The 26,557-nt window shown below is 35.9% G+C and overlaps 1 protein-coding gene across 2 annotated transcripts; it reads right to left on the reverse strand.

Annotated features, from left to right (window-relative positions):
* Positions 1 to 900: 900 nt before the first annotated feature.
* LOC5567084 (membrane alanyl aminopeptidase) lies at positions 901 to 25,742 on the reverse strand. Of its 2 annotated transcripts, XM_021857207.1 has the most exons (7): positions 25,552 to 25,742; positions 12,594 to 13,262; positions 11,203 to 12,538; positions 1,806 to 1,996; positions 1,581 to 1,746; positions 1,380 to 1,519; positions 976 to 1,314 (listed from the first exon to the last, which is right to left on the reverse strand). In XM_021857207.1, exons 2-7 carry the CDS (start codon positions 13,259 to 13,261, stop codon positions 1,011 to 1,013), a joined length of 2,805 nt encoding a protein of 934 aa, XP_021712899.1. In that variant the 5' UTR covers position 13,262; positions 25,552 to 25,742; the 3' UTR covers positions 976 to 1,010. The 2 variants fall into 2 exon arrangements, with proteins under 2 accessions (XP_001651479.2, XP_021712899.1); XM_001651429.2 differs by lacking the exon at positions 25,552 to 25,742 and having other exon boundaries at positions 901 to 1,314; positions 12,594 to 13,261.
* Between the last annotated feature and the right edge of the window lie 815 nt (positions 25,743 to 26,557).

The following is a 26,557-nucleotide window of genomic DNA, read 5'->3' on the forward strand; positions in this document are numbered from 1 at the left end:
CGTGCTGAAAAAATCATCATTTTGCAACTTGTTGCATAAATAACTATTTCAAGTTTTTTGTTTCTTAATTGAGAAAATCGTTTTATTTTTATTTTTGCAGATCCTGCCATATTATTGTCATAAAAAGATCACGAGTGCCAACGCATTCTCCTCACGTTTTTAAGACGGATCAAGAGTTTAAGATCATCGTCTATAATCACGGATTCGAATTTTGTTTTCACATGTTGAAGTTAGAGACCTCTCTAGCCGTCCTTCAAAATCGCTATATTATTGAATAATTTTATTTTCATATTGCTGGAGGTTATGCGATTTCAATATGTTCTTGAATGACACTAGATTATGGTTCTTTAAATCTCAGATGAACATGTTTACTGATATAATACTAACAATTATTCTGAAAATACATCGCTTAAGAACAACCGATGATAAAAGAAGAAAAAAATAGAATATCCAACGTTGAAACATTGGAACAAATGTCAAATAACATTATTAATAATTTCAGGCAAAAATCGTTACAATCTTCTATTGCCACAATTAATGCGTTATACATTAAGGTTATGTTAGGTTAAGTAAATTAAAAACTTTTTTTTTCTCTTATACGCAGGTGAAATCAACTCACCTGTAAAACAACTGAACTGCTACGGCAAATGAAATGTAATATGTTGTTAATAAAATCTTAATATTTTTTTACCAAATTAGGATGATAGTGTTGTCTAATAACACAGATCACCTAGATATAAGAAATCAATGTAATGTTTGAAACGATACTGATAAAGAAATTAAAAAGAAGAAGAAGAAAAATCACGTCCTTGAAGTAATTCTTGTGCATCATGGACTTTCTGGGAAGTGTCAAGTTCGGGGAACTGGTTTTCGGAGTACTGGTTTTCGGGGGTAATGGTATTCGGGGAAGTGTTATACTAACTTTTACTCTGTATATTTACAACTATATGACACTTCTAATGAGCACCCCAATACTGGGCATTGATTTTGTCTCTCATCATTGCTTCACACTACTGCAGTAAAGCCACGATGACAGCAACTAGTGTGAGAATGCCAACTGTAGTCTTCCCTGCGCTGTTGTTCTTGGCCAGAGCCTTATCCAAGAAACCTCCAATCACCTCACGATGCTTGTTGGTGAAGTTTTGGTTGGTGAAGTAATCCGTAACACCGGACTGGATCGAGTTATAGGCAGCAGCACCAAACACTTGCTCGTTACGCTCAGCAAACGATCGTATCCTCCACATTTGCTCGTCGGTTTTCATGCGCGCAAGCAAATTGTTGAAGGCGGAAGCTACGTTTGCGTAGGAACCATGTCTGCGATGAAAAGCGTACAGAAATGAAAATCATGTTAGCGGGAAATTTCGAACGTTAGAACTTACGCGTTAGCCCATCGAACGTAATAGGTCCTCAAGTACTCGGACAGATGATCCAAGGTGTATGGGTTCAGCAACAAATACGAGAAGGCAGTGTTCTTATCTTGCGGCCGAATGTCATCAGAAGTGATCGCATCCATTACTTTCTGGAATGTTTGAATCTCATCTTAAGTTCACATCATTATGCCGAATTAAGCTTTTACTCACGAAGATCTGCTCCCGATCCTGGGCACAACCCAGACCTTGCAGAATAAGGATTTGCTCGGTGGCCATGTTGGTGCTCATGTACTGTTCCCACAGGAAGTCAAAATGTTCGTCTGTGCCCTGTCGAATTCCTTCACAGTATACTACTTGTCGAAGATCCGGATGAACCCTAGAAACAATTTGGTTGCAATAATTATCAGTCCTGATGAAAACAATCTTTACACTCACTTGTTAGCTGGGTCTTCGTAATAGCGAACGAATTCGTCGAAGGCAGCTTTCTTACACGTTATGCTGCCGTAGTTGCAAGACCATTGAAGAACATTAATGCGAAGGTAGGTAAACAGTCGACTTTCTTCATCGGTTGGCGCTGTAAACTTGACTAGACCGTGCGCTTTGCTGAACAGCTGGACAATGTATTTCTGCGAAGAGAAACTGTTATTAATTTTCTGTCTCTGTAAAAAACGAAAAATTGTCAGTGTCCTCTACAGTTCTTTTATACGATACATTCCTTAGTAAAATATTGCGAAAGGGTAGAGTAAGGTTGGGCAAAAGTTCGACCTTAGTGGTATAATCAAAGTTTCCAAGAAAACAATAGCAGTTAAAACAAAACAAATACCATACAGTGAATCTTCAACATATTGGCTAAAATTTTGCTGAACAAACTTGTGTCAAAATATTTACCCATTTTTAGTTATAACAGTTTCAAAGTTGATTGTCTTATTCGTACTTTTGCCCCAGCGCGCTGATTCGAACTTTTGCCCCACTATGGGCCAAAAATTGTTGTCAAGCATTTATGCAAAAACTAATACACCTCAAAGCAACCTTATGATAGGTCTAGAAACGCCCTTACATAAAATATTGACAAAGATTTTATCTTCAACTAATTCCATGCTACGAAAGTTTAACCAAAAATTACAATATTCAATTTTTTATTGATATTATTATTCAGATTGTTCATTTATTCTTCCAATTACATGAATTTCATTTTAACTTATTTACAAAAAAAGGAAAACAAGTGTAATGTTAGCAAATGTTAAGGCCATGTAGCCCAATCGGAATTTTAAAGTTTTATCTTAAAATTATTGGTGTAAAATTGTACAGTGATAACGTCACAAACAGTTTAAAATCACCTCAAGATAATAGTACGGGTTAAGGAATGGCACCACATCAGCTAATAACAAGACACCCTTTTCTAAAAACGCTACTGGCAGAATAAGTTTAGCCTTCTTTGATCGTAATGTGCAAATAATTCGAGCGAGTGCACAGTGGAACGAAATCAAAATAAGTGGGACATGTGTGTTTGTGCTGAAACTTTTGGGTTTAGCGTTTTGACATGTTCTACAAAGATTCATCATTTGTTGAGTACTTCATTTAGATACTGAAAAAAAATCACTTAGAGTGATATACACTGAGAAAAAAAAATAACTTTTTTATTTATAGTCAGATTAGAGTTTATAGATCCTGGAAATGTATAATTAGTTATTGGGGATTTTGTGTGAAATATTTCGATTCCTTGTAAAGAGTAGTGGTCGAAAGATACCTTGTTGCTTGCTCTTGCGGGGGTGAGCGACGAGGCCAGGATCGAACATGCCGCGCCGCAGGTCTTTAGTAGTGTTTGATCTATTGATCGCGTCGCTTGCTCTTGCGGGGGCGAGTGATGAACACTTGTTTGACATACATGTGAGTATCGAATAATATTGCGAATACGGTTAGGCGTGATTATATTATGGATCGCATCACCAAACATTGGTGACTCCTAGATCTCTACCTTATCCCACTAACCCTATATCCTTTCCATGACAACCGTGGAGATGCAGAGGTGATCTCGGTCTCTAGTAACAATGGTAATCACACCAGAGGCGCGTCCACGTTTGAAATCATGGGTAGGACAAATGTTGGCAAATATTTTGTGTCACAGTGAAGCTAAGAAATATTTTAACTCTGGACTGGAAATTGAAAGTTTTTTGTCACTGACTCCTCTTTGCTTTAACCCCCTCATTTTCATTATATTATTTCATATGGTACTCCAGAAATGTCTGAAGTAGTTCATTTAGTGATTATTTGCCCAAAGTATTTTTTCAAGAATTTTGTTTAGTATACCTTAAGATTTCTACCTGGATTTTCCCAAGGGGAACCACAGAAATGGAATTTCTCCAAATATTATTTCCAAAAATTCTCTGAATTCCTCGAAAAAGTCTTTGAGATTTTTTTCAAGAAAGTCCTAACTCATTCAAGCTTTTATCCAGTGATTCACCCATCGCTTTCCCTGGGACACTCTCCACGGTTCCTGGTCAAAATTTCTTCTTCAATTCAATCAATAACTTCTCCAGAAACTTCTAGGGATTTCCTTTAAAATTGTCTGTCAAGATTTATATTAGATTTTCTCTAAAGAAATCTTCAGCAATTGCTCCAGAGATTCCTTCTAAAATTTCTACAAAAAAATGCTCTAGTAATTCTTTGAGATTTTCTCTCAAGTGAGTTTTGAAAGTTTTCAGGAATTCTTCCAGAATCCAGAATCTCCAGGGAAATGCCAAGATTTTTTCTGAAATATAAATCTGTGAGACATTTCTAAAGTAAATCATAGAATAACCGCTTCTAAAACTTGGATAAGTATTAAAATCTCCCTTAAGGATGTCTGAAATAAGTACTGGGACTCTTGTACAAGTTTTAGAAGGTTTCCTATATTATTTGCAAAGAAAACCGAAAAAAAAAATCAATCGACTCTCAAGACAGTATTCTGTAGGATATTCGAAAGAAACTTCTCGGAAAACATTGGACAGTACCACTATAGAAATTTGTGTAGGAATAATCGGAGGAATTATTGGCAAAAATTATACTGCAGTATTTTGGTATGAAAACTTAAATAAAGCTTTGAAGCTTGCAAGGGATTTTTTTTGACAAACTTTTCAAGAAATTTTTGATAAAACTGTAGGAGTAGTATTTGTATGAAACGTAGGAGAAATTCCTAGAAACAAAATAGATTTGCTCGATGAAACGCTCGAGGAATTTCGAATTTTTGGTATGATACGTGGATGAATTCTTGAAGGAACCCACAGAACAGATCAAGTGGAGGAATTCCTGCAGATTTTCTTGAAAAATAACAACCCTTAAACTATTTTTTAAAACACTCTGGAATAAACTTTTGTAGATTTCCTCGGTAGAAATTCTGTTAAAAACTTTTTGAAGATCTCCCAGAGTAACAACTGGAGAATTCGGTTGAAGGACTAGTGAAAAACAATCTAGAGGAAATTGTAGGATAATTTTGGAAAAGAAGTCAAAGTAATACCTGAGGCAATTACTGGTGGTAGTAGCTTTGGAGTTCCCAATGATTTCCTGGAGCAAATTTTGGAGAAATTATTCTAAGCATCCTTTGAAAAATTGCTGGTAGAATTTCCGGGACAATCGGTAGATAAATCTCTGAAAGAATTTCTGGAGCGTTCCCTGTAGGAGACCTTGAAAGTATTCCAAATATTTTTTTTCTCATACATCCTGAAGCTTTTCCTTGTGGGATCTGATACGATAATCTTGAAGAGTCTGTAACCTCGTTATAGTATCAAAAGGTTTCTTTAGTGCCGAATAAGTATAAAAGAGATTTTAGGGACTTTTTTTTTAAACAGATACTTTAGACAGCTTCTATTTAAAATACAGACTTGCATTAAGAGCAAGTCTCTGAAAAGAAACCTACTACCAGTCCTGTCTTGAAGATCATTCATTGGATCAACTTTTGTTATCATTCATATTGAAAAAAAAATATGAATGTCATTTATATTTATATCCCTTTTGGCAAAAATAGACCAAACTCCTTGCCGTTACAACCAGTGCAATTGTTCTTATTTCCTTAATACTTCTAGATAACAAATGGATGAACAGCAAAAAATCTGTGAAATTGTGTAGTTTTTTATTCTTTGCACCGGCTAATTGCTAAAGATTTCAAGAAAAACTTAAGATGCTTGAAAAAGGCTTCAAAACGCAGAAACTGTTACTAGGGCATGAGTATACCATGAAAACCTTATCATATGTTCCATCCTCCATAATAATAAGTAGGACGTTGATCGAGGGTATTGAACATGTGATAAATAGTTTAATTCATTTTTCAAGCTTTCTGCTGATCTTGTGTTGTAGAATCGTGGGTAGGACAACCCTTTGACTGTCCTACCCAGATGTTTGTGTGCGTAGTACATGTCCTACCTGTCCTACCCACTTCCCGCGCCACTGAATCACACTAACATTCCTTCCCTTCCCCGATGACCGTAAGGACGTGGCCGACGCCGTTATCGACTTTTAAATTTTGAGCTCTCGATTTGTGCACATTGAGAATGGTAAGCTAATCCCAAGCCCCATTCACAAAATCTCAGTGCAACTTCGATTGCTCTGGTCAACCACGGAGTAGCAACTACGAATTGTACGGTCATATACCGTTAAGTCACCAGTCACCGTGCGGCCTCCATTCACCGTGCACATATACAAATTCCTACAGAATATTCATACAATTTTCACATATTATTCTTTTGTCAGCAAAATAAGATAAAACTGATGAAATGAAGTAGTTTTTGTCACAAAGCATTTTGAAAAATCTAGTTTATGTAGTCAAAATTATGTGAATTCTATTTGATAATGAGATTTTTCAACACTCTTAGTAAAAACGGCCAAAAATTCCCATTTTCCATTTTAACGATAGATTATGAAATTTTTCAAAATTTCAACAAGTTTTCGCTGTGGATACTATTAGTAAGATGTATTTCATCGTATGAGCAATGAAATTTTATGCAAATTAGATTTGTTTTTTTGTGCTTCAGTTGAAACCCAAATGCACGGTGAATGGATCCTTTTCAATATATATGGTTCCTATTACCGTGCATTAGTGTAAAAAGCATGAAATTATTCGGTAATATTAGATTTATTGTTATGTCGTCATTAAACTTCTTCATATTTAGTTTTTGAGTGAATGTGGAATGGTTTGGACTATACAGTCAAACCTCCTATGACGATTTTAATGAAAAAATAATTATTTAGTAAATTTTTAAACTTTTTATGGTATTTATTGTAAATGAAGATTTGAATGCTATTAAAAATGAGTGCGCACACTACTAGCAACATAGTTGCTCCATCAACAAGGTTTCTTCAAGATACAAAATTAAATCATGACGAAAACTATACGCACGGTGAATGGTGCACTAGCGTGCACGGTGATTGGTGACATAGAACGGTACGAGGCGACCTTAACATGACATTTTAGAACCAAATTTTTGAGTAATTTTTTGTTATGCATCACTAGTTTTATATTTTCCCTAAATTATTATATAAATGCACGCTATGTAGTGGTATTCTAGTACGCTTCAAATTATTTGGAAAAGTTATATAATTTTTTGAAGTGCAAATTTTTCTTAAATGCACGGTGAATGGTAGCTTGACGGTATACTTATGCTAATATTTCAATTCCTTGTAAACTCTTAAGATTTCTAAAGCGTTCTGCAAATTTCTAGCAAAATACGATAAATTTCTAGTTGTACTTTGCATATTTCTCGCACAATCTTGAGGATTCTGAATATGTTTCCAGCAGATTTTGGAGATCGTTAGTGGTAGTTCAGGAAGCTCTTATGAACTTTTTTATAAATTTTACTTGAGAATTTTTAGGAATATCGCAGCGAAATCTTAAAATTCGAAGCGATATCTTCAAAATTCCTAGCAAGCTATTGGAGAACGGTCGATTCCTATCTGAATCCTACACAGAAAAAAAAATCCGTTCTCGTATCCGTGAACAGCAGGCATGAACTCGTCAACGAGTAAAAATACACAGTTAACTGGATCATATTTAAGTAAACGCGTTGCCTAGTTCCGAGAACGTTCAAGTAAACATGATGGTTCATGGTGTATTTTTAACAGTTCACTTTTTCCAGAACTGTTCTTTGGGCGTGTATCTTATAAAAAATGTATGGTTTTCAACATCTACTTATAAACTTTATCCTAATATCCAGTTTTCGACAAAATATTCTTGTAATTTACAGAAGCTTTGTTATTCTAGTTGCTTTCAGCTAAGAGGAGTTATTCATTGCTTTCTTCTCCATGTAAGCAAGATCCGAGTCCACAGGAGCAACTTCAGAATTCTAGCGGGTTTCTGTGGATTCTTAACGGAAACCTGAAGATTCTTATCGGGCTCTCGAGTTTTCATAGCAGGATCTTGAGAGTTTTTGTTGATATGATTGATTTATAACATAAAAACTGAACTTCTAAAACACAATTAAAACTTATTTCAAATTGAAGTGATGAGAAGCTTATTAATGCATTCTACGAAAAAAATGGGCCACAGTTATGGGATACTCATGCAGCTTGTAGGCCGCATGTTGAATATCATTGTTCTATACCATTGTGTAAATAGTTCTAGAGGAATTTAGAATCCAACTATTGAAGGCTAAGTCAATATTCTTTTACGAAAAATAGCATAGCCTTGTGTATAACAATTGATTTCAACTATTTATTCGTGCTCTTTTGAATGTAGTCAATTATTTGATATGAGATGCCTACCAAGCAGGAAATAAAATTTTGAGTCATTTTCATACTGTCAAATTTAATGCTCAGGCTTAATTTGACTTGAGCACTAAAAATTAAAAGTAGATGGAGTACCGTATACCTTTTAATTCCGCTCTCAAATGCTTATCTTTGACAGATACGCGTACAATACAAGCAGTAATAGATAAGAGGACAAGGGAAATATATAGGAAAAGTATGACAACACTTACTGCCGAAAAAGAGGATTTAAAAAGAGTAGCGGTGAATTTTGATAGCAAGATTACAAAGCCTTTGGCTAAGAAATTTCGAAAATATGGAGTAGATTTGGTTTTCAGCAGTAGGAGTAGTCAGCTAAAATCTAGATTAGGATCAACAAAGGATAAAATTAATAAACTGAATAGAGCAGAAGTATATAAAATTTCATGCCCCCATTGTAATGAAATCTATATAGGACAAACTAAACGAACTCTAGAAATAAGATTCAAAGAACATGTTGCAGAGGTAAAAAAAGCGGGCAAGGAACTAGAAAAGGGGTTAGCGTATGACTTTAAATCAAAAGAAGCTGAACATGCTTTCCAGGATGGACATCAAATGACAAGCGATACCATAGACATCGTACGAAGCGTATCTTCATCTTGGAAACTAGACGTCGCTGAAAGTTTAGAAATTTACAAACAAAAGCCTTCACTACTTACTAATAGGGATCAAGGAAACTGACAGTCAAGGCTGTTTAAGTTTGTACCTAAGAAATATAAACGAGCTTGAATACATAGGTAGATAATTAGGGATTAGTATAGTTATCATTATCCCTTTCTAATTTTTTGACCACGACATGGCAGGTATACACCTGTCGAAACTTTCCTAGGTAGATTGAGTAGGTACTTATCTGGTGTTAGTATTTAAGGTAGAGTGATGCGACGATTTCTTTAGTGGATACGAGTAACTGACACTGAAGAAGACTGCAAGTGGTAGTCGAAATACGCGTATCTGTCAAAGAGGCTTTTAGGAGCGGAATTAAAAGGTATACGGTACTCCATCTACTTTTAAGTTTCTCTATTGATATTCTGCTCAGAGGATTCGAACATTAATTAAAGAGTTGATTTGACTTGTTATGTTCAATGATCAGAAAAATCATTCACCTAAAACTTGTTTTTGTAAATACTTTTCGAAATTTTTTGTATTTTTGTATCCTTAGATTATTTTGAGAAATTATCCAGTACTTTCATAAAGGTTCATATTGTGATTATTGTTTCTGCATAGCCTACAAATACTGTACAAAAAGCTTATAAAACATAATTCCAGCTATGAAAAGTGTGTGGGACGTCTGTCACAATTAATATGACGGGTCTACAAATTTACAGTATAGTCCGGACATTTTGGTACTAAGCCCATTCGCTATAAACGCCTATACCACCCCCCCCCCCCCCTTATTACATGCGACAATGATGCAGTAGCCGTGTAAGAAGAAAAGGCATGAATAAAGAGAAGAAAAAAAAGGATTAACTCCGTACAACCCCAGCGTCTAACGAAGTTTCGTCCGTCATCGCAGCAGCAACCCCCCTTTACAAGTCTCAAAATAAACGTGTTTATTGTAAAAGTCTGTATATTCTAGTTTCATTATTCTGTATGGCCCGTCTGAACCTCAGCTATTAGAATTTAAGGTTATGTAAAGAAAAATCTTGTTTTCCGTTTTCCTTCCACTTTTGTATTGTCCGCCTATTCACCACATTGTTCGGAGATTCTCCAGAGACTCCCTGAAACGACCCTGAGATCCAGGTTAAACAAAAGAGGCCTCGAGCGCCCACCCCGGAAGTTGCCGTTGGCTCAAGACCAGCAACTTGGGGCTTTGGGAGATCCCCTTCAGAGACCTCGCAAAAATACCTGGACCAAAGAGCAACGTATCAATTTGTCTTCATCTGAACAGTCTGATAGTCTGGAGGTTATCTAGAAGATGTTTTAAGGTGAAGTTGAATCGAAGCCACATCTCAACTCTTCAAGAGCTCAAATCTACAGAATTAAACAATTGGTCCATTGTCGGTTCTTCAAATTCATGTTCAAGAAGTTTTTAGTATGGTTTCGCTATCCCTTCACCTTAAATAAATTGTGTAGGAAATTACTGTTAATATAGCCAGAGATGAATTCGCAGATGAACTAAAGCCTGCATTGGAATCACAGTAACATTCATATTATTAAATTAGTGTTCGTAGACATTGCTCAACAATTTTTGCATAGTTTTCTAATGCATTTGGTCAATATTGCAATCGAAATTTTCAGGAAAATTCTCAATCAGCCTCACATTGTTGACCTAAAAATCGCAAGTAAACTGGAGAATTTTCTTAAGCAAATCTTTCAATACACAAAAAATTGGTAATATTTCTGCATACTTCAAAGATTTTCATGAAAATAGCTAAAGAAAACTTGTGTAAAAATAGAAGAAGTTCTATGCATAAAAAGAAAAACTCAAAGTAATCAAAAGAAGGAATCTAACCCGAATAAAAAAATGCCAAGAAATCCTATAAAATATTGTTTCCCAACTTTGGTGATCTCAGGGAAACAGTTTGCCGAATGTTCATCTTTCCAGCGAGATTTTTATCCGCGAATCCTCGCTTGGGAATCGTGGCTCTAGATACTGCATTAACAATGGCAGCATGAAATAAAATTCCTTAGTACAAATCTTTAATAAATCAAACTGAGATGAACCAACCTCAGGCTGAAATCCTAATCAATAAAGATGATAATAATAATGCATATTAGTTTTAATAATAACGAGTATTTCTTTGAATAATTTTCAATTAACAAAACCTTCAACAGCTTGTGGAATGCCATGTTTCTGTAAACTTTTTTTTCTTGTTACTTTTACTTAAAAGGCGCCCTTACTAAATGTGCATTTGACATTTTGACCAAATGCGTCACGCATTCATGGCGCGCATATTTCCAGGATATTTAGGAAAAATCGATAGCTCAATCAAAAGACTTTCGGAAACGTACAAGTGGATGAAAAAAATCAGTTCATTATCAACAAAGATACGACCCTTCAAAGCGCTCTAGGCTCATATCATATTAGCCCAGAACACAAAAGCTTAAACAAAAGTTATATCTCATCATTATATCAACTTACGGCAAATTTCTCCTCATCCTCGTGGTGGATTCTCCGGGACAGAGTGGTAAGGCCATTGACTGCAGCCAACCACGGTGGGTACTCGGTTTCATCTTCCAGATAATCCAGAATCTCCAAAGCGGCGTCATATTTGACAACACCAGCCCTAGCCAGGTTGAACAAGTCGTCCACAATCTGCGCCCTGTTCAGTACATGAATTCCACCGAACTTTTCGGAGCGTAGGGCCTCACTGATTTTAGCCCAATTGTCATCGTCGTAGTTGACTCGGTAATATCCCACTTGTTGGTTGTTCAAAATGAAGTACGGCAGCTCTTCCGGATTGGTGACAGTGATCTTGTAAGTAGCGGTATTGACGATCGTCGGTTTAGTATTGGCAAAGTCGGCTTCCTTCGAGGCAAAAGTGATTGGCAGTGGCCACGTAGTTTTGTCGTCGTGGTTCATGTTGTTGACCAGGAAACGTTGTTGAGTTATGGAATAACCGTCTTTGCTTCCAATAACTGTGACCAAGGGATATCCTGGTTGAACGGTCCACGGTTCCATGAAATTCCTAACGGAAGCATCGCCATGCTCGTTGAGAGCTTCAAACAGATTTTCTGGGCGAGTTGACTTAAATGCTCGTTCCTTAATGTATTGACGGAGAGCATTCTGGAACTTTTCTGTAGTAATAAGATGTTCAACCATGCGCAGGGTGACAGCTCCCTTATTATAAGAAATGCTGTCGAAAATTCCACTGACTTGGGAAGGCGTGTATACATTGTGTGTCATAGGGTGAGTGCTTTCCAAGCTATCCATTTGCATGACACCTTGTAATTGTTCAACAACGAACTGAAGGCCTAGATCCCAATTTTTCTCGACCAATGCTGTACCAAAGAACTGGAAGTAACGAGCGAATCCCTCGTTCAACCATGTAACATCCCACCATTCACAGGTTACCAAATCTCCGAACCACTGGTGAGCAATTTCGTGAGAGATAACAGCAGCAATACGCTGTTGTTGCAAACTTGTCGAGTCGTCCTTTCGGTACAGTATGTTTGACTCACGGTAAGTCAACAGTCCCCAATTCTCCATGGCACCGGCTGAAAAGTCAGGAACGGCCGACATGTACATACGAGTCATCTCCGGTACAGATGAATACGGGTAATCGATCCATGTTCCAATTTCCCTCAGGAGATCAATTCCAGATTGTAAGCTGTAGTCGGTTTGGTTTAATGCTTCCGGGCGAGCCAAAATTCCCATACCGTCTCTTTCATTGACTACATAATCAGCAACAATAAATGCCAGCAAGTAGGTAGCCATTGCTGGAGTCTTGGCAAACTCATCCTGGTAACGTCCATTGCTGTAAAAAAGAAAAGCTAGAATACTACAATACAATGAACTGAGTTCAAACTTACCTCAGGGGAGTCTGCAAAATGATAGGAGTGTTGGAAAACGCCTTGTAGGTCGCTGGGCGGTTGATCTTCACCTGGAACGTTGTTCTGAATCGTGGTTCGTCGAAACACGGAAATGCACGTCGGGCATGTGTCTGCTGGAACTGGGTTGATGCCATCCAGACATACTTTCCGTTGACTTTGTAGTAACTTCGATAGAATCCATGCATGTCATCATCCAAAATACCTACGTAGTTGAAAATCAACTGGTAGTCAACGTTTTGAGCGAGGGCCTGGTTCACGGGAATGGTGAGTTTATGAGTTTCCTCATCGTACGATTCAACTCCATGTGGAACATCCGAGCTATCGCTTGCCCGTTTCAAGTACCACGAAGTGATGTTAATTTTCCACATGTGCAGTACAATATTGGTAACATCAGGCTTTGTCACCCGGAATGTCATCACAGAGATTCCGTCAAAGCTGAACGCTTGGTGCGAATCTTCATCTTCGAAGTAAGGCGTCAGGGTAATATCATAGTGGGACGGCATCACATCATCATTGAGACGGTAATCTTCTAGTTCAGCTCGTGGGGAAATTTCAACTACGGTGGCCGCTGGTTTCAGCAGATCTATAGGGCTTGCCAGGACGCAACACACCCCAGCTGCCAACAGGTACACTAGGGTACCCTTCATTCTGAAAAAGAAATCGGATGGGGATGGTTAAATCAAACTGACACCGTGTACATTCAGGTTCAAACTTAGTACAAATCTAGTGTCAAATACAGTGATACCTCAACTCAAGCTACGTGACATTCTTTTAGCACATACTCATGAATATTTATAAATTCGGAACATAACATCTATGCTAAATTGAAGGAACATCTGAAGTAACTATAACTAAATTTTGGTGCCCATCGTATTCTTGTTCTGTGCATACAAAAAATCTTTCTACTATCGGAAGTTTTGGAAAAAATATCTAACAATAAAACAGTACTTTTCAATGCTACAAAATAGGGGAATCAAATTTTTCCTTCAAAATCGCAAAGAAAGGAGCATGGCGCGTTTTGCCGGAAACTCTTAAAGATCGTCTTAAACTCAAAGTCGTCTTGAAAGTTCTCTCAAGTGAAGAGATCAAAAATGGAATAAATGATTTACTTGGATTTCCACAGTCCAAGTGAGGTATTTGGGAAGGCCCAAGCAAGACGGTTTGTTTTCGGGACGCCAAGAAGTTTTGCTATCAGTGTCAGTTTTGTATTCAGTCGAGAATGGATTACCAACTGGTGAGTTCGTTTCATGCTCATGATAACACATTTTTTCTTGAAAGCGTAACTTTTATATAATATTAAAACAAACTTTGTATGGTTCGTCACTATAAGTGTCGGCATTATGTTTTTTTCTTATACAATTTCAATATACATATATTTTTCTCTTTTTGATATTATTAAAAATTATTTTTTGAATTGTTCGACATTGTGAATGTTGACGTATTTTTTAAAACTTTTACCATATCGAGACAAAACGCACAGTAATACTCATATGTAATTTTCAAACAAACTATGTATGGTTCGTCACTACAAGTGTCGGCATTATTCCTGTTTCATATAATTTAAAATATATACATGTAATTTTCAGTTTTCGTCATTAATAAAAACGTCTTTTGAATTGTTCGCCATTAACGACATTAAAAACTTCTCGAGACAAAAATACACAACTAGCTTTAAATATGAGTCGTATATTTCCCCCTTGTCCATGGATCGCATCACCGACCAGAGGTGACTCCCAGATCTTTTCCTTCTCCACTAATAAACACCCTTCCCGTGGTGATTGTGGAGATGCAGAGGTATTCTCGGTCTCTAGAAGCAACAATCATTACACTCTAACATTCCTTCCCCATCCCAACTGACTGTAAGGACTTGGCCGGCGCCGTTATTGATCAATAATATTAGATCTGCTAAAATTGCACTTCGATAGTAAGCGGAAACTCCCATCCCTTATTCATTTGGATCGTAGTGCAATTCTTACCAGTTCCGATCAATCACGGAGTAGCAACCATTGACATGTACAGTCAGTCTATGCTATGCTATGCTATGCATGCTACTTGGATTTCCGCAGTCCAAGTAATTATTCTGAAAAAGAGAACCTGCCATTATTCGGAAATGGCTTTCTCAAGAATATTATTTAGTTCACTTTAACAAAAGTGATCTTAATAATATTGAAGCTTCAGAAAAAGCAAAACTTATGTTCAACATTCGTGTGACATGGGAACATTTCCAAAAGCCTGGAGGAAATTTTTTAGAACTCCACTCTGTGCCTTCGGTGCCAAAAGTGGGATCACGGTACAAATCATTACCGCATGGATGCTGAACGCATGATTTACGGAGGTTCTTCTCACGCTAAGGACGTCTGTCCTGTGAAGATACCAGAAAGTTTGAATGCGCAAATTGCGGGGGCCATCATAAGTCTAACTTTTGGGATTGCCCTCAACGTAGGTGAGTCGTTGAGGCTTAGCCAGGCAGATAAACGGTAATGTCCGTTACGGTTACGGTAATGGTTTCCGGAGTTTCCCTGGTAGAGTTTTGAACAATGCTCATTTTTCAATTAACGATCGCTTGATTAAGAATCATACCTATCAGGAAGATTTAATCATGCTCATTCACAAACTAATTTTATTCCGTGGGGTAGCCGTTCGAATCTTTTAATTTCGCATGGATCTACCCAAAGAAAATCCTATGCCGATATCGTAGCAGATAATTTAAACTTCTCCCCATGACAACAACGAGTAGCCGTTCTAATTGTTTCAAATCAAATGAAAAAAAAACCGGCCGCCACAGGAAACTTCTATTCCGCCTTTTCGTATACCGTATATATGAAAATCTTAACGAAAAATCATCAGATAATGCACATACTTCAAGTGATATGTCTCACTCTGATTTTATTTTTCTAACTGAACAATTGAATCTAATGATTGATGCAATGTTCAAACCATAACTATAACTGAGGCAGTCCAAGTCGGCGTAAAATTTACTAATCAAATTGTTATTGGATAACTTCTTTCTAATGGATCCAAAAAATTATTTAAATATTTTAAATTAGAATGCTCGTTCTTTGAATGGTAAAGAGGACGAGCTAATAACATACATATAGCAGTTATTACTGAAACTTATTTGAAACCTGGATCCAAACTCAAAAGAGATCCAAACTTTTTTGTTTATCGTAATGATCGACTTGATGGGGCATGTGGGGGAGTTGCAACCATCATTCATAGGCGTATAAAACTTTTTTCGTCATTTGAAACTAAAGTTTTTTTTAACTTTATGTGTTTTAGTTAAAACTCAGCTTGGTAAATATACTTTCATAGCTGCATATTAGCCCTTTCAATGCTCTGAGCAGCAAGTTAATTTGCTCCAAACTTACTTGCGAAAATTGACTCGCAATAAGTAATTTTTTGTCAATGTTGACTGCCAAAGGAATAATTCGCAAAGTAATTCCAACGGCCGAATTTTATTTGATAAGTACTCTTCAAGATCAGTGTTGATAGACTCACACTCCAATCTCAATCAATTCGCTCTCCCGTGGTTATTATTTAAATTGTTTTAGTACTCAATTATGTTATTAATTAAATTCTAAATGTCAAATTCTGGATGTTTTAACAATTTTCTTCCATGACTTTCATCGAAATTAAAAAAATGCAGCCTGAACAAAACTTATGGACAATAGGCTTAATTTTCGTACTTAATTTCTCTGAATTTTAGACTAACATTCTCTCCGAATCCTGGGAATAAATTTTACCAACAATAGAGACGCAGAATCCTTGGCAGGATTATAAAAAGGCTTTTTATAAAATCTTGAATAAGATTTTTTAAGAATTCTGGACACGGCTATTATGGATAACAATGGCAAGATTTTTTCAGAACTTTCACCAGGACTCTATATACTTCTAACAAGAATTTTCAACAAATTCAATATGTATTTTTTTGTAAATCCTGGGCAATGTAACGCTATGACAGAACCTTAAGCGAATTTATAATAAAATTTTGAGCAGGTTTCTTTTGAAATGCTTTTAGCATTATGAAGAATTTTAAGGTTACATTTCAAGATGATCATTGAGTGAGATTTGGAAGGAATTCTAGGCACGATTATTGTAAAATTCTGGACATTCTGACCAAGAATTTTGTAAAAGCTTGATCGGGATTTTAGTACATTTAGGGTCATGCAAATAATACTAGGCCAGATCTTGACAGAATTCGGAGTATGATTTTTATAAAATTGTATATTATTCTCACAAGATTCATTTTTTTTTTTCAAAATATTATGGACAAGATTATTATATAATTCTGAAAGGGATTCTCACAATATCCAGCAGGATACTTATCAGCAATTATCTGTTTTTTGATTTCTTCAAATGAAATTTACTTCATTCATTGATTTTTGTCAGATTACAAGAACATTGTTCACTGACTTTTGTCAAACTTCATGCGAATATTTGTGTGTTTAAAAATGTGGCCCGCGACACAAAATTGTTTCCGTGATTCGGCCCGCGGTTCAAAAAGGTTGGGTGGGCCTGCATTAGAGATCTGTTTCGCAAATCTCACGCTTGAAATTTTGATGTAAAATCACTCAAGCAACTCAAACAGTAAAAAATGAATCAGTCGCAAAACCCGTTAAAAACTCGTAAAACCCGAATGTTGTTGTTTACGTTAGAAAGGATTACTAGAATTTTACCAGTCATGAGGGGATGCTTTTTAACAAGGTTCACCACATGCGGTACTCTCTACTAGTCAATTCGAATAACTAAAATCGTTCTTTTTGTCTCCATTAAATATGATATATGAATTACTCTTTCATTACGAAAGATATGTATAATATTACACTAGATCAGCACTAAATAACGGTAAAATATTGATGAAATCAAGTAGAATAGTTCTTAAAACGCCTAAAACCATGTTATTATCGAATATTTGGAAAAAAAAAATCACTGTGGGAGCAAAAATGTTCTTCTACACTTGAGAAACCACTACTGATGCCTCATTTTTGATTCATTATTATGATTTGTTGATGATGTTTACATTTTTATGAGTTTCACTCCAACCATTTTTGTTTAGCAAATAGGTGGCATACTTGCCCCAAAAAGTATAGATTTCAACCAAAATGGATTTCGTATGTAAAACTAAATATTTTTTTCGTTCAAATGCCACAATTACTTACACATTTGTATAGCTTTACGATGTACAGTACGTTTGAATAATTCGTTATTAATTTACCTCTCACCATGCTATTTAGAAACAACGAAATCCTATAAAAAATCACTGAAATTTGATGGTTTTTACAAAAGTCCATGTAAATACGTGAAAAATAGAGCAATTTTCGTCATATTTTGACCATTGTATTATGAACTATAAGGGAACATATTGTGAAGCTCAAATAAAAATTTTTTGTAGTTATTATAAAAATCAAGGGTGGCACACTTGCCCCACATTCCGCTATCCCATGAAGCGATTCTCAATCCTATCAGCTCCACTTTCAATTATTTTTGAGTCAACTTGAATTCACATGAAACATATATTGACTCTAATCTTGATGTAAAGATTTATTTACAAACTAAACTTTATTGCTTGACAATGCTCTTGAAACTTCAACAAATTACTTTGTTGAAGCCAGGAACATTGCAGTTCCAAAGTGTGAAGTAAAATTTGAATCCGTGATTGTTGATGATGATCTTAAACTCTTGATCCATCTTGAAAACGTGAGGAGAAGGCAATTTCAACGCACTCGCGATCCTGTTTTGAAAATTATATGGCAGGATTTGCAGAAAGATATCAAGAAACGTTTTGCACAATTCAGAAACAAAAATTTTGAAAATAAAATTTCTCAATTGGACCCTGGCTCTAAGCCCTTTTGGAAATTATCTAAAATTTTGAAAAAAAAAAAAAACTCAGAAGCCAATATCGGCATTGAAAGAGGAAAACAAATTATTACTATCCAATTGCGAAAAAGCTCAAAAACTTGCTATGCAGTTTGAAAGTGCGCACAATTTTGATTTAGGACTTACTAGTCCAATTGAAAATCTAGTTACTCAGGAGTTCGAAAATATTCTCAATCGAGACAACGTTTTCGAAAATGTCTGCACAGAAAGAAAAATCCATGTAAATTTCAGCGTAAAATCGTGCACATAAAGGGAATGCCAAATTTGTCGCAAATTTACATGACACATCGTGTAAAATTACATCAACATCATGTAAGTTTCCGTTATACATCATGTAATCTGGCATGGACTCTATCCGATTACGCGACAATTGGCATAAATGTACATGTGTCATGTAAATTTGCGACAAATCTGGCATTCCCTTTATGTGCACGATTTTACGCTGAAATTTACATGGATTTTTCTTTCTGTGTGGTAGACTGATTGGAAGAAGTGAGAACTATTATTGAAAAATTCTAAAATATGAAAGCTCCTGGCGATGATGGAATTATCTACATTCTCATCAAGAAACTTCCAGAATGTAGATTATCATTTTAAGTTGATATATTTAACAAATGTTTTCAATTAGCATATTTTCCTGACATATGGAAAAATGCTAAGGTACCAATTTTTAAACCCAGACAAAAATCCTGCAGATGCTTCTAGCTATCGTCCAATCAGTTTGCTATCCTCCATCAGTAAACTTTTTGAAAAGGTCATTTTGAACAGAATGATGGCCTACATCAACGAAAATTCAATTTTTGCCAATGAACAGTTTGGATTCCGACATGGGCATTCGACCACTCATCTACTTTTACGTGTAACAAATTTAATCCGTTCCAACAAATCTGAAGGCTATTCTACTGTCTTGCTCTTCTAGACATAAAAAAAGCATTCGACAGTGTTTGGCATGAAGGTTTGATCGTAAAATTAAAAAACTTTAATTTTCCAACACACATTGTTAGAATAATTCAAGGTTATCTGTCAATCGTACACTTCAGGTTAATTATCAGAACTCCAGGTCTGAAAGATTTCCTGTAAGAGCTGGTGTTCTCCGAGGCAGCATTTTAGGACCAATATTATACAATATTTTCACACCTGACTTTCCTGAGCTACCTCAGGGATGTAAAAAATCCTTGTTTGCGGATGACACAGGCCTCTCCGCCAAAGGACGAAGTCTGCGTGTCATCTGTAGTCGATTGCAAAAAAGTGTGGATATTTTTTCTTCATACTTGCAAAAATAGAAGATTTCTCCTAATGCTTCCAAAACTCAACTAATAACATTCCTACATAAAATAGAAGCTCTTTATTTGAAACCTTCAAGAAGACATGTTGTCACGATGAGAGGGGTTCCGATAAGTTGGTCAGATGAAGTTAAGTATCTAGGGCTCATGCTAGATATGAATTTTATTTTCAAAAATCAAATTGAGGACATTCAAGCTAAATGTAATAAATATGTTAAATGTCTCTATCCCCTATTCTATCTTTATAGAAAATCCAAACTTTGTCTTAAGAACAAGCCTTTGATATTCAAACAAATTTTCAGGCTAGCTATGTTGTATGCTGTACCGATATGGACTAGCTGTTGTAATACCAGGAAGAAAGCTCTGCAGAGAATTTAAAATCAAATTTTAAAAATAATTCTGAAGCTTCCTCTCTGGTATAGAACCAATGAGTTACATAGAATATTCCAGTGTTGAAACATTGGACCAAATGTCAAATAAAACTATTAATAATTTCAGGCAAAAATCGTAAAATCTTCTATTGCCACGATTAATGCGTTATATATTTAGGTTAAGTTAGGGTTAAGTAAATTGAAAACGTGTTTTTTTCTCTTATAAGCAGGTGAAATTAACTCACCTGAAAAAAAATCTGAACTGCTACGGCAAATGAAATGTAATATGTTGTTAACAAAATGTTAATAAAATCTTATTTTTTTTTACTAAATTAGGATGATAGTGTTGTCTAATAACACAGAACACCTAGATATAACAAATGAATGTAATCTTTGGAATGATACTAATAAAGAAATTAAAAGAAAATGCTTCGTGAGCACCTAGGTATATAGAAACGATTGTAATTTTTGAAATGGTTCCGTAGTGTTTGGATTTCGATCCGAATAAACCGATCGAACCATATTCAGAGAGTGTAACAGTTTACGAACCATAAACAGTTCGTGACAGACTGCAATCGGAGAGCCCTATGAATGTTTATATTCACTCTCTCGTTTAGTACGTGGCGAGAGAGCGTTTAACCTTTCGGTTGTCGCGCGAATTTTTGTAACGCGAGTAGTCGCGCGTTGTACTTTGTACAACATGCTTGGTTTTTGCGAATATCCCAGGAGCCTGACTACTTTAGAAAGATGACGTCTTCGGCAAAGTTGTTCAGTGTCTCAAGGGCTATAATTGATCGAGTTAGTTGTTTCTTAACTTTGCCAACAGGTGACGCTAGTGAGCATGAAACATCTGTTTGGTAGATCTCAGGATCTTGACCACTTAGGAAGATGGTATCTCCGGCAAAGCTGTTCAGTAGCTCAAATCCTTTCTTTGTTTAGTCCTTGAAGTTCGAGATTAGCTAAAATAATTATGGTCCTTGAGCTACGCATCAACTTTGTCGAAGATACTATAAACTATAAAAGTAGCTCGAACAATGATAGTCCTTAAATTACTGAACAACTTTGCCGAAGATGTCATCCTTCTAGAAGGTCAGGATCCTGAAATATCTGCAGAACAAAAGTAAAAGCTCCATGCCCACTAGTGCCACCTAGCGGTCGAATTCCGAAATAAGTGATGTACCATCAGATAGCGCTCCACTTCCAGAACAACTTTACTCAAGACCCCATGTTTCGAAATTATCTGGATTTTGAGATATACCGATTTAAAATTGTGGTCTACTTATTATTATGCGACTTCTATGCACATTTGTTTATCTAAACCGCATTATAAAGAGCCATACTGTAAACAATAACTGTTGAGTATTGTTCTTAAGAAGATTCTTGAGGAATACATTTTGGTTTGGCGTCGATAGATATCTTTGTTACAAAATCATAGCATATAAATCACAACTGTTGTACAAAGTACAACAGCGCGACAGCCCGAAGGTTAAGAGCAGTAACTCTCACAGACCACAACAGTGTCTAGCCATTCGGGCAATTTATGTTTGCGTAGAATGAGTAATAACCTACCTTCCATATTTTCTGATAATACAACCTTAAACAACTTAATCAGTAATCTATTGGATCATCAAACAACACTGTGGGTGCAAACATAGCACAGAAAATGGAAAATATTTGCCTCTGTTCATTGATCAGTATGAGAGTGTGCGTCAGCGAATGTAACACGTGGTGACACAGAGCAATCGGCGCCCATCAGTGGGTGGTGTATGTCTGCCTTTTTTCCTTTCGTGGTTCGTTATCTTCCACGAACTATAAATGTTATGTGTGTTGTGTGAATGCAGGCGGATGAATGGGTTAAATTTTAGCTCGTTTGTCAATGATCGGTTAAATTTTCCTAAGTCTGTGGTACCGAGAAAGGAATAAAAAATACATGTCATAGCATATTTTGAGTTCAGCGATTGTTCACTCCTTTAAGTGCAGGGCTTCTAATCTATATGTGTAATCAATGATTTAAGAATCAGACTCACACTCATGCAAATCTAACCTAAACATATCAAGGTTGGAGCCCAACGGTTGTCTAGGGTTATCCCAGTCTTTTCTGGTATAAATGTGGCTCAGCAACTTTCAAGAGGTCACTGTTTATGCTTGTATTTCTGATGTTTGTTCGCCGCGCCAATTGGCATATAGCTGACTTGGTTTATCACTTGTAAGCCTTGTACACATATTACTCATTTTTAATCTATTCAAGGTCAATCTAAGAAATACAAACTGATTTTCAAGGGCGACAATTCTATTCACAAATTCGATTTACGTAATGACGCCATTTACGCAAAATTCTATTTACGTAGCACTGACCCATTACGTAAATGGTGGGTTCAGTGTAGTATATCGTTTTGGCCACAATCATCGAAGGCAAGCATGGAGCATTACTATCCACAGATAACCACTCTTTACGGTTTGATTGATTAGCCATCGTTGTTCGCGTCACATATTATCAATGGTGGCAATGATAATGATGAACTTGAGTGACAGTCATTCACATTCGATAATTGTTTTACAATGTTATTTTCCGGTTAGAAATTACTATTGCCTATTGACGAGAGATTCGAACCGGTAAGGCACAGTATATATGTTTGAGGAATTTTCATGGCACTGGACGGTGATTAAAGAGGATTTGTTGGGATACTTCAAGGTGTAAAAAAACGCGATGAGATATGTGTTCAGGTGGTATTCAATAATCAATCACTGATGCTTCTTACAATGTTCTTGGAACTAGAAACTAATTGTTCTATTTATATTTAGATAAAAATAAGATAATCTCTACTAAACTAACACTGAAAGCACTTTTTGCATAAATTTATTAATGTACAGTAACGGGCTTATAATTGTATCAAATCTGTTTTTTGACACAGAATGATCACCTGCAACTAGCAATATATCCACTGTTGCCTAAACGATTTTATTGAATTTTGGAGTAACCATCTAAAAATAAATGTGAAAACTTTTGATTCAAAACTTTTGATTTGATCTTTGACAATAAAAATGCACCAAGACAAAAAGTGATGTAGCAAAAAACAGAGCATTGAGGCTAAGTAGCCCGTCATTAGTTTTTGCAGCCATGTTGACTTTGCTGCTCGCATTTCAATGAAACAAAACTTAGTCATCATAGTTCATAATGATTCAGAAAAGTATCATCATGTGTGCTCACGTGCAGAAAAAATGCTTTTCAGCATTGTCAGTGCAATACCAGCTGATTTCCATTAATTCGCAGTTCGAAAGATGAATTGGTTTGTTAAGGAATATCCATTTTTTACATATTCTGATCTGAGCCAGATTCCAAATTTTTCAAAATTTTCCGTGCGCCGGAGCTATTTTTAAAAACACGATTGAAATTAGTATGGAAATCACTTTTGAATCACCCCACGGTGAATTTTACTACGGGACGCTGTCATGTGAATTGAAATGTCACTGAGTCTACAGATTGAAATATTTATCAATCATTTATAATATCAAATCTAAATGTTGAAGCGCAATAAAATTATATTATACTTAGAAAAATGTACTCTTTCAATCAAGCTACAAACAATTGTAACTTTTTCTTCGCTAAACAACCCCAAACAGCCACAATCATCAACGAAGCGTATAATTTGCAATGACGACCTACTTCGCCTTAAATCATCTTGGTGTTTTCAGCACTCCTCTTCAATCAATTAGTAATGGAGTAATAAGTAATGAAGGTGAGCCTTGCTTAGCCTAGTTGCAAAGTCTGCAGCTAAAAAAACAAAACCATACAGATAGTGTCTAATTTCGAATCACGGTCGTTCCAAGATCATTCCGTAAAACGGGGTATCAATAATAGTTCGGGTAGCTTTGACAAATGCACGACCATAACATATTTAACGAAATAACATAATATCTGTTATTATAGGAAAGGAAAACGAATGCAAAAGTAAAGAGTATTTGTATCATACTTTATGTAAGAGCTATTTTCATTGAATTTGGAGAACATTTGAGGCTATAAAGCCTATTATACAGGGTGATTACTAATTCCTGTCAGTAAAGTAAATGTTCGTAGATAAAAGATGTATGTATGAATTTTTAATTTCCGGTGTACATCCTGTTTTGCACATCTATAAAGTTTGTTTTGACAAAGTAAAGATTAAAACTTTTTTCATTTACCTTAGTTTTTAGTCATATGTGTTGTTTTAAAGGCATTGCACCTGGCACGCACGTTTTCCACAGATATGTATTTTTGGCTAAACTTCGCTGAAAAAAATTCCTGATTGAAACAGCATGTTACCACAATTTTTTAGACTTACTAGGGAATAGAATGAGACTGATTATGGAAAATTTTAGCGAAAAAAATATGTATTTTTTTGGTTAAAATATATGCTTTTGAATAACGTGCGTGTTAACTGTAATGCTTCTGAAACAATGCTTGTGGCTGGAAATTGAGGTAAAAAAAATAATTTGTTATCTATGTATAGCAAAGACAAATGTTATAGATGTCCTTAACTGGATATGCACTGGTAATTAAAATTCATTTAACCATTTTTTTTTTTCTATGCTTACTTATTTTACTGACAGGATATAGTAATCACCCTGTATAAATCTTAATATAAAAAATTGATGAGATCTTAGAATTTTCTGACACATTTACAAACAATCTATTTACGACCACAATCTGATGAAATTTAAAAGAGTTTGTCACTTATCCTTGATAGGCTGGTTATAGAAGAACTTCAAGTCTGTCTCAAATCTCTCAGACACCGAAAGGCGAAAATCTAACCGTTTTCCAGATCAATTGCATTTAGTTGTCACACAGTTTTATTCTAACTTTTATTGTAACTCGACGACTGTTTCTAAACCGAGAGAAGCAGGTTCTATCCTAGTTGGGATAGTTGTATTTTTCCTTATAATTAAACTATATAAATGTTTGTTATTTTTGTTTCAGTTGGTGATTTGTGATAGGTCAAAAGTTTAAATGCTTTGAATCTTCAATTGTGAAAATTTCAAGTTATTTTCAAACGTAGTGAATATTTCAGTTGAATCGGAACACTAGAACCAATGCAAAATTTTTCAGCCAGAAATCTTGAAAACTCGTAAGTAGTCACCTAGTGCTACTATCTGCATTCTGACACTTATATGATTTTTTGTTGCAACACAGTGTTAATAACACCAATAACCTCTTCAAACACCATACAAAAATCACAAGTTTGACATCACTCTCCCCGCACAGATGATTCACTCCCATGCATGCACTTAATAATAGGACATTCCTTAGAATTGAGTTCATTGACTGTTTACACTGAAAAATACTCGTTTTCTTACACAAATTGTTAATAGTCCAATTCCACAGACTTCAGTGCATAATTTACACATCCGAGAAAACAAATCTTCACATACCTTTCAATACTGTACACCTAGCTTCTAACAACGTAAACACTAACTTAAAACTAAACGGTCAAATCAGTACTGAAGAACCGTGTTTCGCCCAACCGAAAAGTAACCGCGGTACTAATCTGTCGGTTTGTAAAATTGGATGGTTTTATAGCACTGTCTAGTGGAATGTACGAAGAAAATCATTGTCTCCGATCGTTATGGGAGTACCCATTATCAGGTGCTCAATATAATAAGCTGTAATATCTGTTCAGAGTGTGCCTTCGTAACCGTAGTCGTCACATGTGTCCCAACCCGTTTCACTCGACCACGGGCAAATTTCGGGGAGATAAGATACCATTTCGCAAGTGTTGAACTTGATTTTGAAGTAATCAATCGCAGATAGTTACGTGCAAGTCAGTCTGTCCGAAGGATTCCGATCTCATTTTTGGGAATGGATTATTAAGAGAGAACTGATTTTGTGGACAATTTGTCCTTTGGAGGGTGCACCACACTAGATACCGGACTAGCATGCAACGCCCAGCCGCACAATCGAATTAGGTTCCTAACGAGAAGTTTACCGGACTGAAGCGGGAATCGCACCCACACCTCTTGACTCGATGCGGCTTAATGCATGGTAACACCTACCGCACGGCCACGAAGCCCACACATTTTAGTTTATAATCCGTCGACTAGGATGGCAGTGCAGATTGAATATTATCTACTTTTTCATATGTAAAAAAACGTTTGAAAGGTGTGAAAATGTCAGGCTTATTTTTGTCAGATAGACTACCGTTGCTAACATTTCAATTGAATGGTAAGAGTTGAACCTCTTTAAAGGTTACTTCTGTAATAATGTTATGCTTGGCTTCATTAAGAGGTTCAGGAAGAATTTTCATAACCCTTATACGGTATATGTAAGACCAATTCTAAAATACTGCCACCTAGTATGGAACCCGAACCATGTCATACACGAAGAACGCATAGAATTAGTACAGAAGCAATTCTTCTATAACGCCCTCGGATTGAATTG

This window comes from Aedes aegypti, unplaced genomic scaffold (genome assembly GCF_002204515.2).
Source record: "Aedes aegypti strain LVP_AGWG unplaced genomic scaffold, AaegL5.0 Primary Assembly AGWG_AaegL5_hic_scaff_923_PBJ_arrow, whole genome shotgun sequence".
Lineage (NCBI taxonomy): Eukaryota > Metazoa > Arthropoda > Insecta > Diptera > Culicidae > Aedes > Aedes aegypti.

Coding starts and splice junctions, on each gene's coding strand:
- LOC5567084 (XM_001651429.2), bottom strand. CDS start 13,261: ATGAAGGGTACCCTAGTGTACCTGTTGGCAGCTGGGGTGTGTTGCGTC. Junction 12,539..12,593: donor ATTTTGCAGACTCCCCTGAG/GTAAGTTTGAAC, acceptor TCTTTTTTACAG/CAATGGACGTTACCAGGATG. Junction 1,997..11,202: donor AGGATGAGGAGAAATTTGCC/GTAAGTTGATAT, acceptor TTCTCTTCGCAG/AAATACATTGTCCAGCTGTT.